The 20,632-nt window shown below is 41.1% G+C and overlaps 1 protein-coding gene across 1 annotated transcript in view; it reads right to left on the bottom strand.

The window, feature by feature from the left end:
- Positions 1 to 20,632, bottom strand: part of STT3B (STT3 oligosaccharyltransferase complex catalytic subunit B) — an 85,386-nt gene that overhangs the window by 45,412 nt on the left and 19,342 nt on the right. Inside the window, exons 2-3 of the mRNA XM_069958635.1 lie at positions 8,206 to 8,314; positions 3,750 to 4,037 (exon numbers count right to left, since the gene is read on the bottom strand). Coding sequence (XP_069814736.1) covers positions 3,750 to 4,037; positions 8,206 to 8,314 — 397 coding nt within the window. The remainder of the gene's footprint in view (positions 1 to 3,749; positions 4,038 to 8,205; positions 8,315 to 20,632) is intronic.

The following is a 20,632-nucleotide window of genomic DNA, read 5'->3' on the forward strand; positions in this document are numbered from 1 at the left end:
CTCGCCTTATTTCCTTACCATATGCCTACTTTCTTTTGTTGTATCCACTGCACATTTTGTGTGTACGTCACCCATAGACAGCAATATAAAGAAAAAAAAAATATATATATGTTTACGTCTCACACCCGTCTTTACCAAGTATACAAAAGCATGGTCAATCACTCTTTTGCATACTTTGTGTAAAAAAAAAAAAAAAATTAGAAAAGCTCTAAGTATTTTTCTAAGTATAATGAATATTCACAACAAAGAAAAATATTCATTTTGTCAAATCTTGAAATGAATAAACTAAAGAGATGCATCTAATAATGAGCAATCCGACATTAAAAGGATGATAAATAGCATAAGGCGATACTGAAAGGATTGCTTTGTTCCTTGCAACCAGTGCACTTACCATAATGCTCGCCTATTGTGCAGGTTGTTTTTCTTATTTCTTCCCATTTGCAATACTGATGCTTTTAATGTACCAAGTCACGGCAATTTCAGCTTACTTGTTGTGTCATTTTTAGCTATTACAGTTTAAAAGTTTTTTTTGTGAAAATGTAGAGCTTTTCACTAAGATGATAATGTGCACCTTTAAAACACATTTTGTTCACAAAAAAGAAGAAGAAAAAAAAAATGATGTGTTAGTGATGATATTCTCATGACTGGCACAACACCTGCGGATGTCTCTACTGGGGCTCTACAATCTCCTCTCTAAAAAGGCTTCCCCTAATCCCACAAGACAACCTACTGGGATTCTATGGACTGCAGGTAGATATTTTTGTGTCTCCATATAAGCTTGTTTTTTGCAGGACAAATATTACTTTTTTGTGGCACCATTTTGGGGTTCTTTTAAACTTTTTAACCTATTTTTAAAAGAGGGATAATATAAAAAAAACAACTAAATTCTATATAAAATAACACCATTTAGCGTATAGCAAAAACATAATATTCTTACTATGATTACAGTGATACCAAATTTATATATATATTTTTTTATTATTTTGGAACAATAGAAGTAGATCCATAGCTTTTCCTTTGAAAATGAACCTTTATTTGTTTATTTGGCGGTGAATACAGCCTTAAGGGCCTATTCAACGGCCTGATCTTTGGGAGCAAATAAGGGCCGACCTGTGAAGTCAGCATTTGCTTGCTCCTAGTTTCCTGCTCGCGTTATTACACGCGCCAACAGCGAGTTCATAAGAGCTGAGTGGGCCTTGGGGAGCTGTCTGGGCGATCTTTAGATCACCGGGGTAGCCCGTAAAGGAGAGCGGTGGTCTGCTGCCTCCACTTCCATTGCGCATACTGGCAGCGGCCAGCAGACCACAGCTATGGGCATTGTTTGCTTTCAACGTGTTGAAAGACAATGATCAGCCGACATTGTACACGTCAGCTGATTGTTGCCTTTTAACATTAGCTATTACACCAAGCAATTAATTGCCCATACCAGCCGATACTCGGCCAAATACGTCTGATAATCACTTGGTGTAATAGGGCCTCGACTGACACCCCATCCTGCCAGAACAAAAGGTTTTTACATGAATATCTGTGCCAGGAAACAGATAGACCTCCAGGCAAGACATGGATTGAGGAATACAGTAAGGGGATACTTTAATGTATATAATGTATACTGTATATATTCCAGGCAGAATTTAGTTATTAGAATAGAGTAAAAATGTATAGTCTTTTATTTGAAACCATAATTTCCTTTCATGCCAGATCAAGATATGATACTGTGTGTTCGGTTTCTCTGCTGCAAGTTTGTAGATGTGTGCATGTGTATGCATCCTTACCAGAAACCACCCAAGATAGCAGTGCAGATAACTTTAAAGTGAACCTGTGGGTTGCAATTCACATTTAAAATGGGTGATACTGTAAAGGCCCCCGTTACACCTTCAATAACTGACGGCCAACGATCTGGCTGGCAGTCATATCTCCCGCCCACCGCCCACCCTCCCCACACGCAGAATATGTTTGGCATGACCAGTGTTCCAGTGTTCTCTATGGTGAGGGGTATGAAGAGAACTCCCACTGCTGCTCATCTCTTAGGGTACGTTCACACTGAGGAAAAGAGGCAGAAATTCTGAGCAGAGAGCCGTGGAGAGCGGAGATGAGAGTCCACCGCTGGGATTCCGCCTCTTCTCCTGATGATTGTTCTCGACAGCCCGGTTTGTCGGTTTGGCCGACAAAAAAGTCTAAGGTGTATGGGGACCTTTAGATAGACGTTAAGTCAAGGAGGTCCATGGTAGCTTCATATATGTACTTCCAGAATTTAGTATAGAAGCAGATCCCAGCTAGGACCAATGGACAAGAACAACCCCTCTGTAGGCACCTCATCGGATAACCAGCATAGATCATTCAGCAGCCGCAAGAATATGCATGTACTAGTGCAGGGCTATATATTAAGTCCCTTTTATTAAGAGCAACGCATTTCAGCCTGTTTAATGCTATCAGGATTTATCAAGCAACATGCTTTACTGACCAAGTCAGCTATATACAGTCAATTACTAGCAAACACTGGACAAATTGTCCAAACACTGCCAACTTCTTTGCATATAATGGTATCAGTCGGTAAAAGACAACTGCTCACAGTTAAAGGATATGGACACCTTTGCTCAGAATTTTACACAGGTTGCGTAAATTTTAACATGCCTAGGGAGTGGTTTTTGAACCATAATAAACAAAGCAAGAATTAAAAAATGTCCATTGCCATAAAATGTTACCTATATTCTCATTCACTATGGTCCCAATCATCCATTTCCATAAACTTTGGTCTAAAGGGCATGGCTGCTTGAAGCTGCATGTTACCCAAATGGACAAACTGACCATGTAATAGGGGTGTTCTGACTCTCGGACGGCAGATGTTAGAAGCAAAGAAGGGTGGGACTACTTGTATTTTAGAGGTAACTGGGTGTGGGTTATTTCTCTACCTGCTGAAAACATGTGCATTCAGTCATTCTGAGCATGCATGGGTATGGGGGCCTGTCCTGCGGACAGTTATCTAAGGCGCATGGCCGTCTGTCTTTGCATAGGTAATAACAGAATCCAAGACACAGGACTCCTGATTTAAATAAAGAAACCACTTGTGTGTCTTTGAGATAAATAATGTTTAGAAACATTTTTGTCACCATATGGAGCAGTCATAATATCTGTCTGGATTATTACAACAAAGCATTTCTAGAGCTCTGACACTGGTCCCTTAATAAAGTTTCCTACACAAGCCGGTTGTTAATAGTCACAATAAAAATATTAAACCTGTGCTTAAGCGAGTCAGTAAACATTTACACGAGATCGGTAGTTACAACCAACAATAAACCGCCGGCACCTTCATTAATGACCCAGTACGTGTCACCCGGAGCCTACTAAACACTGATGTCTAGATCATAAAGGTAACGCTGCTGTATAATCTGCATGTCCTGAAGAGAATGCTTATAAACTACCATCTATGAGGCCTAGGATACCACATACATGGAGGGTAAATACCCATTTGTCTGGGGGGAGACCAGGCAGAGATTGGAAATAGACCTCAGCTGACGTCAATGTGTGGGAAAAACTGTTAAAAGACCGCACAGAGTGTCATTGGAAAACCAGCAGAATTTCTTCTATTCATCCCTTAAAATTGTAATGGGGGGTATGTGGAGAAGCCAGTGGCGTGTGAGTAAAATGCAAATGAACGTTCAGACAATTTATGCAGTTCATAAAGGTAGTTATTGTTTCTCTGCCAGAGCGTGGAGAAAGGCTACAGGGAAGAGGAAAATCCAATTACTTACCCACAAATAATATGTAAACTGCAGTGCAAAAATAGCAATGCCTTCATTGTCAAAAGATCCAGCTACTGATCGGGATATGTAGCCTGGCACTATAGCTATGAAGCAGGCAGCTAGAAGGCCTGCCCCCTGGTTCCACAGTTCTCGAGTCAGTAAAAAGGTGGAAATTGATGTAAGGCCGCTGAAAACAGGTGCTAGGAATACACACACATCTCTTATATGTACGGTGATGTTCAGCATATTTAAAATCCAATGGATAAGGCCGGCTGTCACCATCAACCCTGGGTACACCTGCAACGACAAGATTCACAGCGTCAAGATACACATGTATACTGAATGCTAGAAGCTGTATTACTTACTACATACTGAAACTAGAGCTTTGTTAGACATCCTGGGGTAGCAAGCTAAACATATGAATACAGAATACACCTTTTCTTGGTTTTATTTGTAAATTTTCCATATTATGTTAAAGGATTTCAGGAGCTCTTTTGTATATCTTGGACTGGTCCACCAATAAACTAAAATGGATATATTACTGTATGGTTTATACTACTGATACTCACTTATCCACGGCCCAAAGATCTAAAGATTTGCCTAAAACTGCAACGCCCCGGGGTTTTGTCAACAGCAACCAATCACAGCTCAGCTGGCATTTTACTAGAGCGCACTGATATGAAAGCTGAGCTGTGATTGGTTGCAGGGAGATATGTCTGGTCCCATGAGCATATACAGCACTAGCCCCTGACTGTAATGCTATGGGGCCTATAACAGCAGGCAATAGACACAAAGGACTTGCACATAGACGGTGCACACACAGATGCTCAAGCGATACTGTGGTCAAGAATATTTTACATCTGTAGCCTTAACCATTCTTGGAACCAAACCTTGGCTACATGCCAAATTCTTCCAGCTATACAAATGCACATGGCAGAATATCTTAGACTATAACAGTGCATGTTGGTGCATTCACTTGTGTATCGCTCAGTTTGGATAAGACACATGGTCACAGGGGAGCTGAACTTTACTTCCATATTGTGACCAGAATCCAAAGGCTGAGCAGTGTCATCTTATCCCTTAGAGGCAACAATGAATCAGTCTTCTATTATAAAAACACCATGTAGAACCATTCCTTATACATTCCTGTATACATATAGTTACCACATTATCTATTTACAGGGATATTTCAGTGTAACAACATTTTCTATATTTTTCTTGGGGTGGTAAAAATTAAATAAAAACACACACCCACACACTGATATTCACCACCCTGATTCCCCACAGTTCTTATTCCAGTACTTCCTGTCACTCACTGCTCACGGCTTCAGGGCAGAGATGCTGGAGCAGGAGCTGCTTGCTCAGCCAATCACTGGCTGAGATAGTACACCACTGCGGCCAGTGATAGGAGCAGTGTAAAATGCCTGGGCTGGCACCATCCAGAAAATTGAAGGGAGTGCAAGCCCTAACAACTTAAAAGTGACAAACATGAACTACAGACAAGCTGAAAATAATGGACTGAACCCCACAAATAACCCCATAATATACTAGAAAAAAAATTGACAAAAATGCAGGGACAAACGATTAAAAACATCTAAAATACACACACAACACCACACTGACCATGATGCGGTCCAGTGGGACCTGACCCACCCAAAGAAAAAATAAAAGATAAAAAAATTAAAAGTATATGGGGTCCCAAATGACAGCCAGAACAAAGCAAACTACACAATAAAACCAAATGAAAATAAAAATGTATAAATATACAGGATGAAATCTTGGTTGAACTTGATGGACATGTGTCATTTTTCAACCATATTAACTATGTACATACCAATAAAAATATAGTATAATGCAATATCAAACAGTAGGGCTGTCAGATGGAAAGAGGGTCAGGGCAGAACCCCCCACACGTTCCGTTGCATAAACTTCCTCAGGGGTTAATAAGGTGTCCCAAAATTATTATTATTATTTATATTTGCTATATATAATGGAAATTATCAGCTAGCTGAGGGTAGCCTTTTTATTTCACAATTATTTTTTTTTATTACATTGGAATAACCCTTTAAGATTACATTTTTGAGACCTAACATTTATACTCTGGGATGTGCTACAGTTGTTAGATGATTTTTCTGCTTCCCAGCAGGCACTGCCCCTTGCCTCTTTGAGGTGAGGGCAACTGAGTTGCAATAACAGACAGACAATGCCCACAGACATTTGCCCAATTTAAAATAATTTAGAGGCAGAGAACAAAAGGAAGACAATGACATGTTATACATTTGATAAGCAGCCAGTGAGTTTAGCACAAGACCAATGATTAGCCACAGAGCTTTGGCAGCCAAGAATGTTGGGAGACTGACAAAATGTTTTATTTTTTTTTATTTTATAAGAACATTTTCCGCTATCTAAAACAAGTGGAACCCAGGGTTAACAAAAACTTACTGAAAATGTAACAAAATGGACAAAGTGGAGGAGATTTTAGCTACACCAAAGCCAATTAGGAAAGTAGCAGAGATATGAACTTGTATCCTCTGAATATCACATACAACATTTTACTAATCATCAAATGTTCTCATTTTAATTCCTGCAAATCACCCAGGTTAAAAAGTTAAATGTTCTCCTTCCTACAAAGGAAATGGGGCTTGTTTTAACCGTCCCAATTAAATGAAATCGCAGCGTGACTTAGGAATTAGTAAAAAAAAATATATAATTCCCATTTTTGTTTTATTAATCCATTCATCAAAAAGAAAATTAAGATGAAATAAGGCAAGCTAGTTTTGCACTAAAGAGAAATGTGATGATGTTGTACAAATACTTCAGTTCACATTATTGAGAAATTAAATCAGCAGCGCGGTGGTGCTCAGGACCCATGGTGGGACAAGCCAGACTTTTTTAATGGACGCTATAAAGTCATTTAATTACATTTTTAGATTTCGCAAAACTGGGTTCAGGAGTTTATATGGAATCTTATTTAATGGGTTTATACAATTATAGATTTCTCAGCTGTAATGGTCAGGGGGTATTTACCGCTTATGTATGGGTATAGCAAAACGTAACATTATCTACTGATCACATTTAGTCTATGGGGGCAGCCCAGTTATTCAGGCCATACAGTATTTCCTTTGTTAAGAAATATGGACTGGATGGGACCCAGATGACCATTTTCTGCCCAGAGAACTGGTACCTTGCAACCACTTGGCCTTCTCTTTCACGTATGTCCTTGAGGTTAGATTAAGGGGGAGTTAACATTATTAGCATTATTTTTGGTGTATGCCCTGGAAAAAGGCCTAACAACCTAGAGTGGGCCAAGAAGGTGGGCATTTGGCATAAGCCGGGTCAGTAAGTGTGGGCATTGCTTTTTTTCCTCCCACTCAAGAGGGTAGAAAACTACATTATTCTATGCTCTGGCATACTGTGAAAAACATACCATGGGGTATAGATTTTTTACTTTAATATGTGTCTTAACAGTAGGATAGGTTCGAACCTTCCATTTGTAGTATACGTCAAGCAGCACACCCCTGTATAGAACTCCAACAATGAGGCTTAAACAATGTGGACAATGTATACTCCTAACTTTTGGCCATTTACACTTCATATTATGTTCCATTGTTTGGGTTTTCCTGTACTTATATATACACAATTTATGGCAGAAGGGCTGGGCAATATAACAAAAAAACTAAACATTTTTTTTCTAATTATAAAGGATTTAAATTTTTTTTTGCTAAATCCCCCCTGTACCTCTCCCTAATCTTTCCTGCAATGACCCCAATGACTATTGTTGCAGTCACCTCTATGTACACTGAGCCAGCCCTAGTGCTGTGTATAGCCCTGCTGCACTTAACCACAGCCTCACCCTCCCAGGTCACTAGCCTACTGGCACCTATCAGGCCTCAGAAGCTGCATTGGCCCCGTAGCACCTCATCCGTGCCCCACACATCCTGAGCAGCAGGGTGCAGCCCCCTCCCTAGCCCGATGCAGACCTCTGTGTCTGTGGTGAGGGAGGTCAGTTCTAGGTTCAGCTGCTCGCTGGCTTCTCCTGCAAACAGAATGCAATTTTTTTTTTTTTTTAAATCTAATTCACAATCAAAAATCTAAATCGTGAGGACCCTCAAGGTCAAATTAATTGAATTTGATTACCCAGCCCTATAGGGCAGTGCAGGCTATTTTGTACATTTCAAGGTCATAAGGACCTTTACGTTTCTGGGACCTTCCTAACCGTCATATGATTGGACTCTATATTGCACAACTTACCTACTGCCAATAAAATGTTGGAAAATCTCTGCCCCCATCACTAACTTGTTTAGGATCTGCCTACGTTCCATAACGCTCATTGCCCAAATGTTTATTTTTTTATACAAGTAATAAAAAGGCGGAAGCACTGGAGAAAACAATGTTACATAAAATTCCTCAACTCAATCAATGCTGAATTCACAGATAATAAAGCAAATGTTGCGCAGCCACTTACCGTCCCACCAACTATTCTCCCCAGCGGATACCATGCTCGCTCATCAAACCAATTTAAAAATTCATAAAACCCGTGGGACGCTAGATGATGTGTGGATCTGTAGTTGAACCTAGAAAAAGCAAAAAGAGGAGTTAAAACCGTGAAGCTAAATAACCCGTTTCTCAAGTAATGACATGCTTGACATTTGCTTAAAGACGACAAAAATCAATGTCATCCTATAGCACTTGCTCACACAAAGGAACGACGAGCTAATACTTCTATAGAGAGGAAAGAACCCTGTGATAACATTTTGTATGCAGAGGCTTACATAGCACGTGGCCCTCCATGTTCTGAGCCGCAATCACACTAAAAGCCATGTCTCATACTGCACTACTCCGCTACCTAATGGGTGCCATCAATATTTTACAGACTAGTATTCTGAATATTTTACTACGGTCTTCCTTATACTCTCACATGACCCCTAAAAATCTCCAGCCTCATCTTGTCAGTACTTATCAGCTGCTGTATGTCCTGCAGGAAAGGTTTTCTTTTCAGTCTGACACAGTGCTCTCTGCTGCCATCTTTGTCCGTGACAGGAACTATCCAGAGCAGTAGCACATCCCCAGGCTGAATGTATATGACCACAATTTTATATCTATATAATACACCAAATGTTATTACTGTTGTTTCTATATTCTTTGTTAACCCATATGTTAGCTTGTTAAACACACATGTTAACTTTACTGTTGGAACTAAAGTCAGTGCTTATAGACTTTCTTTTGTAATAACCAAAAACCAAAAACATTGCACCAGAAAACCTCTCCTGCTCTGGACAGTTCCTGTCTCTGACAGAGATGGCATCAGAGAGCGCTGTGTCAGACTGAAAAGAAAACATGCAGGACACACATCAGCTGATAAGTACTGAAAGACTTGAGATTTTATAAATAGAAGGACATTACAAGTCTATATAACTTTCTGAAACCAGCCGATTTAAAAATAAATAAAAAATATGTAGATTTTCGCTGGATAGCCCCTTTAACTGTATATTATTAATGGTTTCACACCTGTGCCCTCTGCGCCTGCATGGGTGGGCACACAAGGGGAAGCCCTGGTAAACATAGGTAGGGAACTCTGAAATACAACCCACATCCACCCTAGTAACCAGCAGTGCAGAACCCTAGACAAAGCAGCTGTTGTACATACACTCAGTACAATGGACAAGAATAGGAGTACAGCTTCTATGGCAAGTACAGAGTAATGTCAGTCCAGGAGCAGTAACTTTCCACCAAACATCTTCAAGCTACTTCACGTTCTGTCCGTATCAATGCATTCACACCAAACAATATTGGAAACAAGAACGTCTATTTCTAGCATTGCCCAGACACAACTTGTGAATATCAAGTCACTGCCCGAAATAAAACCTGTTATATTGTCAATTTTCTACCGACAATTACACTTGTCAGAACTTATTTCAGAGAAATCTCACCATGGATCCTGGAGTTTCTAGTATTTATGAATAAGAGTCATAGAGTGAAAGGGGTATCAGAAAGGCTGCCACCATATGAACAGTGATCTTACTGCTCCCTACTTGTTTAGATACTGGCTCCATTACACTTCAGTAATGGCTATACATATGATCACAGGATCTTTTATGATCAGAATGTAAACTTTAAAATCCTCTAAAAGGATTTTTTACCTAAAAAATTTTTATTTAAAATATTTAAAGGGGTACTGTAGAGAATTTAAAAAAAAAAAGTTTTTAAATCAACTGATGTCAGAAAGTTAATTCTATTTTAAAATCTCAAATCTTCCAGTACTTATCAGCTGTTGTGTGTCCTGTAAGAAATGGTGTATTCATTCCAGTCTGACATGGTGCTCTCTGCTGCCACCTCTGTTCTCGAAAGGAACTGTCCACAGCAGTAACAACCCCCCCCAAATACTCTTGCTTTAGGCAGTTCCTCTCAGAGGTAGCAGCAGAGTGCACGGTGGAAAGAATATACCACTTCCTGCAGGATATACAGCAGCTAGTAAGTACTGCAAGACTTGAGATATTTAAATAGAAGTAAATATATTCTGTATATCCTCAGGATAGGGGGTACATGTCAATTACAGGGGACTGACTGCTGGGACCCCCAAGATCTGACAAAGGATAGAGGACAACTAATTTAACTTTGAATACCCCTTGAATATAATTCTCTAATACCTTTATGTGTCCATGGCCATTTACAAGCAGGAATTTTGATTAAGGGGGAAAAAAATTATTATAAATTAATATTTAGAATTTAAATATGATCCATCATAATCTCCCTATCAAATGCAATAGTTTTATCAATATACTACAAGCACAGAAATTGCTTCCTGTGCTATACAACAAGTCATATATATTAGAGCGAGCAAGCCGAAGCTTAGAGGGAAAGCTGCTACACGAATTACAATATTACAACCCATGTGGGTGGACCAATAAGAATTCCCGCTAAGTACAGGCGGATAAGATGCTTTGTAGAGGAGAATGAATCCCAATATTTGGCCTCCATGGTAAATACTCCATTTACAGGCTGAATGTGCGGTCAGCAGACCTTGACAAATACTGTAATTTTCTAAAATCCTGTTCTTGCTGCAGTTGACCGGTCAAGGTAAAGCCGCTGTATTTCACGTTTCTTTCACACCTAATGTATAGTTTAAATTCATACATCTGTGAAACAACCCACAAACGTTAAATCATACATCACATGGCTGCAGCTTTTCAGACTGTTTTACCAGCAATCCACCCATGTTAAAGAAGAAATGCCTCCAAAAACTAAAAGTGGCCTAGATTTAGCCCTAGAGAAAAATCCTTAGATTCCTTAGTCCAGTATTCTCTAGCTAGCTATAAGCAGGCACATACAGGATATTCATATATTCAGCCATCACTAAAGCTAGAGGTATGTATGAGATTTTTTTTTCCTTTGGGAGGGGGGGGGGGTGTCAGTGGCTTGGAAAACAGATGTAATTCCCCATGGCTGGGAGAACTCTGATCTCCATTTTCTATGCTGAGGCGCTCCTAATCTGGTTAACTGCTAAAGACTGATTGTTTTCTTCTTTCTTATCAGGGAATGCTAAATGCTAGGGCCATTATAAAGGGACCATGAACATAGAAGTTGGATGATGCAAGGAAACAAGAAAATGAGTTATGCAAGGGTTCTTCCTGCTCAAGAAAAGAAATCAGGCAGAACACAAAGGGTTAATTCTCCCATTTTTTTTTTTTTTTTTTTTTTTAGGCTAAACATGTAGGTTGGTTTCTGACCACTAAACAGCAGGCCATCAGTAACATATAGTCAGCTCTTCAGTGCAGTCTATCAGATTTCTGCTTATAAAGCAGCTCGTGTCTGCACATGTGTTGATATGAAAATTGAATTCTCCATTATCGTTCTGCTCAGTTATGAGAATGTTCCAATTCCCAAGGGACACAATGCTGATAATTCCAGACGCAGAAGTTCTGTAGTCTTTATTATCAGGCCAGACGCATCAAGGAGCCCGTCTTACGTTAACACATATCAATTAACAAACGGCAAATCACTGAGCCCATTGGTTACCTGGCTCCAGGGGGTTTGTCCTGTACTGTGTAAGGAAATGTATCGCTTACATTGTTTCTTTTACTAATCATTGCCAAACACAAACATTTGAATTTTTTGTACATTGTAGTTGGAGCAGTCATCTTGCTTGAGATGTTTTACCAGAATTTACAGATAGGCAATATACAATATTTACATGAATGTGTAACATCACTGGGCGTGCTCTGTGACCTTTGCAAGCGCGCAGCCCCAGCGAAACACCTGATCTGACTGATGGCTGTAATAAAGCCGGACTCCTGCAATCTGGACATCACACAGGTGGCCCAGCACCTAGCCCCTCACTATAAGAAATCACAGTGGGCCTCAAGACTAAATGGCCTTTTACACAGGCTGATTAATGCTCATTAAGCCAATAATCAGGCTGTTTAATGGTGCGTTTACACGAAACGATAATTGGCCCAATCGTTGTCGGAGTAACTTTTTTTTTTCATTTAAACGGTACGATATATCGTATGGAAAATTCGTTTTGCAATCGCTTAAGCCTATCTCACACATTGGTTAAATTGGGGAACCACTGTTCACACGGAACGATCTGCGAATTTTTTGCGAATGACGATTTGATAACATGTTGAAAAATCAAAATGAACGATTTCTCGTTCGTAGTTTGATCGTTTCCTTCTGCTCTTAAAAAATAATTTTTTTTTATCCTCACCCCCTCCTCAATTCTTATCTATAGTAAAGAAGCTGGTTTGCTGTGTCCATTACGGTCTATAGAAGGGGGAGGGGTCGAGGGGGGGGGGGGCAAGTGAGCACAGAAGAGAGAGAACCAACCAGCAATCTTACCTCACCAAGTTCCCAGACGAGCACTGAGCAGTCTGATCTGTGAATGCAGCATTTTATGTACCCAGTCTCCAAACTGCAGGTCTGATTCTCTCCTCTTCCTGCTCACTCGTCCCCCTAAGCCCCACCCCCTCCAAAGGTTATAATGGAAAACAGTGAGTGCAGAAAGAAACTCTTGCCAAATAAACTCTATTAAAAGTTTCTTAAAATGGCTTGTACTTTTGACCTCTGCAAAGCTGTTTTAAATGACAGTTTTACGTTAAAAGAACCACAAGTATAATGCATATACCTCTGTTAGCAGCTCCTAATAGGGCTGTTAAAGCATTTTCTTCCCATACTTTGTGTGCCAGAGAAAAACACTCTGTTAATCTGGTGTGTGATGCAGGGAGAGAGGCAGGAAGTAGTCATTTGGGTGGAGTCAGCGCGTAACTAGTCACGGCTCTGCAGAAAGCCATGACTAGTTACAGCCCACATGACTAGTCCCGGCCTCACTCTCTGCAGCGCACGCAGGAATAAATTGGTTCCATTCAAGACTTTTTTGATCCGGTGAGTAAACATCTCGTAAGTTTGGATCACACAAAGTTTGTAGAAAAGAAAGTAAGGTTTTAAAAGTGTTAAAGCATTTTTAATTTATTTTACAATGTTATACTGCACCATGCCTCAGTTATTCCTACTGGGCTTTCATAAATGAATATCTGACTGTGCAAGGACCTCCAATATGGATAGTCTGACAGACAGGCCCTTATTCACTTGTTGAGGGGTTTTTCTGTAAATGGAGTGGTCCATCACCAAAGGCTCCTAATACCTATTCTATCCAGGACACACAGATCACCCATCATTCATTGTGTAAAGTTTAAACCAATGAAGGATTTAGAAAGCAAGTTCTGTGCGGCACAGAGACAAACGCTAAACTCATTAACCAATGTGCTGAAGTTAATGGTGAACTTCCTGTAGGAACAAGTATTTGCATGAGCTGATAATGTGACCTCCAGCAGCTGCTTTCTTCACGCTTTAGTAAAGAAGTCCGATGGGTTTTTCATTAAGATCTGACAATGCTTTGTTGGCGGGGATTTAAGTACAACTGATGGATTCCGTACAGGGAAACCATTAATGGTGTGTTCACACCTACAGGATCTGCAGCTGATTTTCTGCAGCAGATTTCATTTAAATAACTAAACACAGCATCAAATCTGCTGCAGATCCTGTAGGTGTGAACGCACCCTAAAGGAGGATTCCAGGCAAATTAAAAGATTTCATCAGTCAAACCCTCTATCAAACCTAGCAGCAGCACCGGAGGACCAGGCCGTGGATCACCTGCACCTTCTAAGCTTTCTGAGCTGCTGGCATGAATACAAGCCTAAGACAGAAAGAACACAGTCTATGTGAACACAGTGTAGCATTGTGGTAGCCAGACTGTGTACTCAACTGCACCATGAGTTACCGCCAACAAAACTTATCTATAGGATATTTAGTTTGGCTGAAACTCCAGTTTCATCATTCTATTCAACAACTGAAAAGAAGGTGTGACGGAGGCTCTGTGACTCTTATTGTACTCACAGAAATACACAAGATGCCGCTGATGGATGGTGCTGGAGGACATATGGGGTCACACATGTATGGGTAAGTTTAGGATGGCCGTGGTGGAAGGGGATCACTTGGACAGGTGTCACAGGTAACAACACTGGACAATGAGACAGCTAGTTAAAGCCCCAGGCTGAACAGCCTCTCAGCTCAATCACCTTTAGAGTATGTTCACACGGAGAAATCCGCGCGGATCTCCCTCCACGGATTCCACAGCTCACCACCCCATCTCCGCCCATGCCATAGACTCCATTCTAGCCCACACACAAAAAACTTACAGGTTAAGGGTATGTTCACACAGAAAAATCCGCACGGATCATCCGCCACACATTCCGCAGCTCTCCCCCGCTCATGGCCACACGCGTCTTCGCCCGTGCTATAGACTCCATTCAATGGTCAGGCGGATTCCACCGTCCGTCTAGAGATTGAATCTGTTCGTTCTTTGGACCGACAGCGGAATCTGTCCTACCATTGAATGGAGTCTATAGCACGGGTGGAGACGCGCGTGGCCATGAGCGGGGATGAGCTGCGGAATGTGCGGCAGATGATCCGTGCGGATTCTTCTGTGTGAACATACCCTTAACCTGTAGGTTTTTTGTGTGTGGGCTAGAATATCAGCACAAAACCAGTGATTTCAAGAGTGAGCATAGGTTTGTATTTTTAGAGCTACAGACTGCTACGAGTCCATATTGCACCAATATATTGTATATGTCGAGGGAGGGGGGGGGGGGGGGTTGTTACTTCTCAGCCCTGCATACTGTATTGGTCCCTACAAGTATGGGTATGCCATGGAGGTATCCTGCATCTGTATATAGACTACCTGTGGGTATAGAATATAGAACCCAAGGACTTAAAGGGTGCATGGACAAGGATTATTACATACATGGACCCTACAGCTGGGCTAGGATGGCTCATCCCTGACCGATTGACTGCATGAGTGTACTAAGCTAATAGCATTACAGCCAACATTACTAATCAATAACAATCCAATAACTTGGGATCTGTCCACCCCTGACAGTTCTTCTGGCCAGCTATACAAAATTGAAAAATGTAGGCGCTTCTGCATTGAAGCAATACATTTGAGAGAAGCTGCCAGGCTGAACATGCTATCTGAGCTGCAGGATACACTGCAGGAGAAACTCAGCAGATATATAAAGTATGTGGGAAAAGATTCAGCAAAACTCGTCATTCAGTCTTCAAAACTCCTGATCACTCTGGGATTAGGAGTCCAGAGGGCGGTTTTAGCAGTAATTGACAGCCTTTCTATATAAAAGTTTACAGAAATAGCTGGCAGTGGGTAAGACCACCCACTGGACTCCTCAGGCCAGAATAAGCAGGAAAGTAAATAAAATGTCACATTCTACTGGCTCTCCCACACCACTATATATCTACCCTGCAAACCCTGCCCTAACATGATCCTGGCAGACTGATCATGTCGTCTAAGAGTATGTTCATACAATGTACTTTTTGCCTAGGTGGCATGCAATGCCGCCCGTTCCATGCACACACCTCACTGGACAACAACTGTTGTTCGGTGGGGCCATGCAGAACGATGATCATGTTAAAAACGGCCGTTGTTTCATGAACAGCAACAGTTATTAATCTTCCATGTATGGAAATAAATGTTCCTGCTGCTGCCAAAGCTCTGACGGCTGCGGGAACATTCAAACACCTGCCAGTATAGCAACGGCCACTGTTACACCGTGTGACAGAGTAAAAGGGTTATTCAGAATATAAACAAAAAAAAAAAAAAAAAAACCACACAGCACCACACCTGTATTCTGGTCATGTTTTTTATTATCTAGATAACCCTCTTTAAAAATTGTCTGTTGGCGTTTGGTTGCTCCTAAACAACGGCCCTTGTAATAGGGCCTTAACGCTACATACGGCTGAAATTAATAAACATGGATGGCCTTAGATAGCGTTAAACAATGGCTGTTCACAGCGGAATGGCCGTTGTGTGTACACAGTGGAAACATAGCTTTATTGTGACAGGTTCCCTTTAATTGGTATTGAGGAGGACTGATAGTGGCTGCATGCAGCCTGCAAGCTCTCCTGCTTTTACAAGGAATATATAATGTATATGAAGACCAGGCAAGACGTGGTTCAGTCCGCTTACTCTAAAAAGCAGCAAATAGTGACATCTCAAGGAAGCCCAAATCTCAAATCAAGCAGAAATAGGATGTGCAAACATCTTAACTACTCCCAAAGTGAAGTCAGCTCCTTGTGGGAGTTTGTGGTCCTCGGTGAATGTCTTCTGGAGATAAGACTGCTCATCAGTCCTTCCAGTCACAGGTAATTAATTTTTTCTGCTCTATTTGTGAAGCAATTATGTTGCAATCGCTAGTCAGGCAGATAAGCTCCAGAGCGGTGATCTGCTCAAAAACTGCAAGCCACGGAGTTTCTCTCATTCCTACGGAAATCCCGGGAGACCTTTGCTCTAGACCACCCCCCATGTATACAGATATAAACAGCAATGCAATGGTTAACGCCGACACCCTGATCTGGGTTTAATCACCGAGTAAGGAGCTATGGAATATGTTGGTGAGATAGACAGACTTGTGTGGTTTTTCAGAATGATTCCAAGCTGAATGGGATATCATTTATTTATAACAATATACATATTCATACACAACAATTCTTAGAGGAGCTCAATATAAATCACACTATATCCCTCCATAGAGACTGTGGACAAACCAAGCTCTTACAGTGCTCACTTAAATTGATCCAGATAACCCTGTCAGGTAAGCACATGGGGATGAGTAGGAATAGCTGGCGTGTCTGCATTGCCTGGTGATGTTTCAGCCAATTTCTGAAGATCAGTCATGACTTTTCATTTCAGTGCACGCCGGGCCCGGCAAGGCCACAGCGACTGACATCCAAGAATCAGAATACCTTAATGCATGAGAGACTGCTTGCCAGGAGGAGTTTTCTGTGTTATATCCTAAGGTTCGTTCTCCTTGCACATCACAGGGTACTGAATAACATGCAAACAAAAGCTGGAGGGGAGGAATACTGTGCTGTTATTTTTTCAATTGACGGAAATCACAGTAATCATGTTAAAATCTCAGTTATCAGACAGGAGCCATTGATGCGTGTGCACAGAGCTTTGAAGTCACTAGACAAGGAATAAACTGTCACACTACAAATCAACTTTACAGAAGGAAATCCTATTGGGAAAAAAGTGTAAGCCACATATATCTATAGCGGCACGGACCCCCCTGCAGTCAGGGACTGTCATACAGCCTGCCTGTCACTCCCAGCGTGATCACATCTATAAAACTATTTCAGACTAAAGGTCTTCTTACTTCTATCAGCCAAAGCTACCTTGCACCTCTGCAATAACTGCGCAGCCAGCAAGAATACATACGCAACAGTGGATTTCTAATCCAGATTCTTTCCCCCTATATTCTCCATAATCCTCAAAAAATTCATATGAGCAATTTCCCTGTGGATTCTTTGTAGAAAACCTGACCCAAGTGAACTTACCCTAAAGGAAGAGAATTCTATCAATGAGCAAGATGATTCGAAGGAACATCTCATTGTACTTCTGTCTGAGGGACTCTAAAAATAATACATGTCAGTGCTCATATAAAATGCAGATGGCTGTCAAGCAGCAAGTCCAGGGGTGACTGCAGTGTAATGGTCCCTATTATCAGCCATTCTAGGTTGGGGAATAGCCAACTGGAGTGGTCTTCAGATTGGGTTACTAAAATGTATAATCAGACTCGGAGAACCTCTAGAATAGAGCAGTAGCCTCATCCTTACAGGACTCCTAGGAGGGGTCATGAGAGTCCTGCTGACCCCATTTACACATATTGTATCAGGTTGTGTGCAGTGGTTGTCAGTCACTAGGGGGAAGCAGGACCCTCGCTGTCTCTCCTAGGAGTCCGCTCAGTACTTGCTCCATATATCATAGTACTCAGCATCTATTCCTGTATCATAAGCTGTTCTCAGGTAACAGGCCGGCATAACATAATAGGTTTGCTTACATTTATATGGTTAGTAATGTTCCTGGCTGAGAAATTACGTGTTTTAGCCCCATACACCACCATTTCTGCGTAATTGGCGCACAGTGAGATTTTAATAAAAGCGGATGGTTTTCTCCCACTCACTACAAAGATCAACTGTGCAAAAAACACAGAAAAAAACATTTTTCACTGCTTTTCGGGTTCCAAAAGTGTGAACGTAGACACTCCCCTCCAAGCATGACCATTTTAAATTGGATTCCAGCTGCTTCAGTCTCACATAGTTTCCTATGCGGCACTTTTTATGACAGGCTCTTGCTTTTGTGTTTTGTAGGATGTCAATTTTTTTCGGCATATTTCCCACTGTGTGCTACTGTTTTATCCAAACACGGCGTCACTGGGGAGATTGTCAGAATGTTAACCGTGGGTTTTACACATCCCGTGTGATAACTATGTGATACTAGCAGGCGCGGGAAAAGCTGAACAATGCTAGGCAATTGACAACATACATCATAACCAGAAAGGCAGCTTGTCTCTCTTCCATAATTTCTTTGCTCATGAGAAGTGGAGGCAATGTGCTCCAGGGAGGCACATCTGATTTCTCCTGAAGATCCTACCATACCGACAGCTGTGCTCCACCAAGGGCGGCCGCAGTTAGGAAGACACTTCTATATGGCAGTGGTTCATTTCATTTTAGACAACAGAATCCTCCATCTTATAGGTTTTCTTTGTAAGTTTTTTCAATGGATTTGTGTCATTCCCTAGGCTCTTCCTCCTATTTGATTTCCTATAATGGCTCCAGCTGCGGTTATTGCTTAAAGCAACTTCAACTTCAAAAGTATTGGCAAAATTAGCGCTAAAATCCTAAATGTTTCCTGCGTATAATAAAAACAGAACTTGTTCACCATGTTCTTAACAGAAAGCATGCAATATTTATAGGAAATACTAGACAAGCCCTCCATAAAATTCAGATTACGACAACATTACATACAAATTTTTTGGCAAAGCATGAAAATCAATGTCAAGGAACGCTATGATGGAAGCTCCAAACAAACCAATACTGCCTTTTTAAAGCATTTGCCAAGTGTAGGTTTACCCTGACAATGAATAATGCCCAAACCTGTGGAGGTTTTCACTCTACTAGAAAATTTACCATACATTTGGTTGTTATACGGTTATCTCAACTATGGTCAATTACGTTGTACTATACTATTGGTCGCAGATAAGACAAAAATATTTTATAGAAATCAGCAGGGCACCGTTTTACCAGCAGAGGGCAACATCAGAGATAGGTTCCAAGCAAAGAACGGTCCTAGTTTAATGGATGATGATGGTTTCTCCAGGACATCACATCAGATAGGTGGAAGAGGCCTTAGAGCCCTATTATACAGGCCGATGGGGGTCCGATAATAACTGTAAACGAGTGCCGATCTGCTAGATCGACACTTGTTTACTGGGCCTATTAAATGGCCGATAATCGTTTAACAAGGGCTGCATGGACATCGTTACCGATGTCCTTGCAGCCCTTGCTTAAACTGTATACATTATCTATCCAGCATGGCCGCTGCCGAATCAGTGGAAATTTCCTCTCTTTATCCAGAAGTTTGGGTCTCGATGGTTATGAACAAACAAGACTGTAATGAGCATGACCCCATACAGGTCCATTTTTACCATGATGCACTCCATTTATTTTAATTCACACAAAGGCCACTCAAAGTCCCTCTCAAAAAGTATCAAACAGGTTTTATAGAATGTATGTGACAATTCTGTAAATGCGTCATTATACAGTGATATGCGATCATTAAACAAAACCGTGCCTCTAAAGAAAACTAAAAGATTCCTATGCGCTGACAACAAGGCATCCTAGCTACCAGTGGGAGTAAGCCAAGCATCACAGTGTTACATACAGGTGTATATATATAGGTATAAGCAGCACACGCGTCAGATGTGTCAGGGCCAGAGTCAAGGCACAGGCATACTCCTGCCATGCAGAACAGGAGGATATGCACATGCCACCTAGCACCAATACATTACCTAGCAACTATGTGTCATCAATATATCTTATATTAAGGACAAAGAAACTTCTGCTCATATTTATAGACACCAGATTGTAAAAAAAAACACCCAATAAAAGTCAGGTTCTTGCCATATATTTACAGTGAAATCTTTCATGTCCATTAAAATATTTGTTGCACTTATAGTAAATCGTATAGTAAAAAACCAATACCCAAATCATGGAGTATGTTAGAAGCACACAGCAAAATGTGCTCACTCCCTACATTTAAAGGCAACCTGAAGAAAGTCTTCACAGCGCCCCCCAGAGGATTCTGCCTGCCATGCTAGTCTTGATTTAGTCAGACTTGTGGCTCCACAACTGTTGCAAAACTACAACTTCCATCATGCCTGTTCAGCTAAAGCTTTGGCTGGAGGGCCGCAAGTTTGATACCCCTGGTAAAGAGAGATCTATGAAGGCTAGTAGGGAGAGGCTGCGGTAGGGACTGCCCTCAG

This window comes from Dendropsophus ebraccatus, chromosome 2, assembly GCF_027789765.1.
Source record: "Dendropsophus ebraccatus isolate aDenEbr1 chromosome 2, aDenEbr1.pat, whole genome shotgun sequence".
In the NCBI taxonomy this organism is placed as follows: domain Eukaryota; kingdom Metazoa; phylum Chordata; class Amphibia; order Anura; family Hylidae; genus Dendropsophus; species Dendropsophus ebraccatus.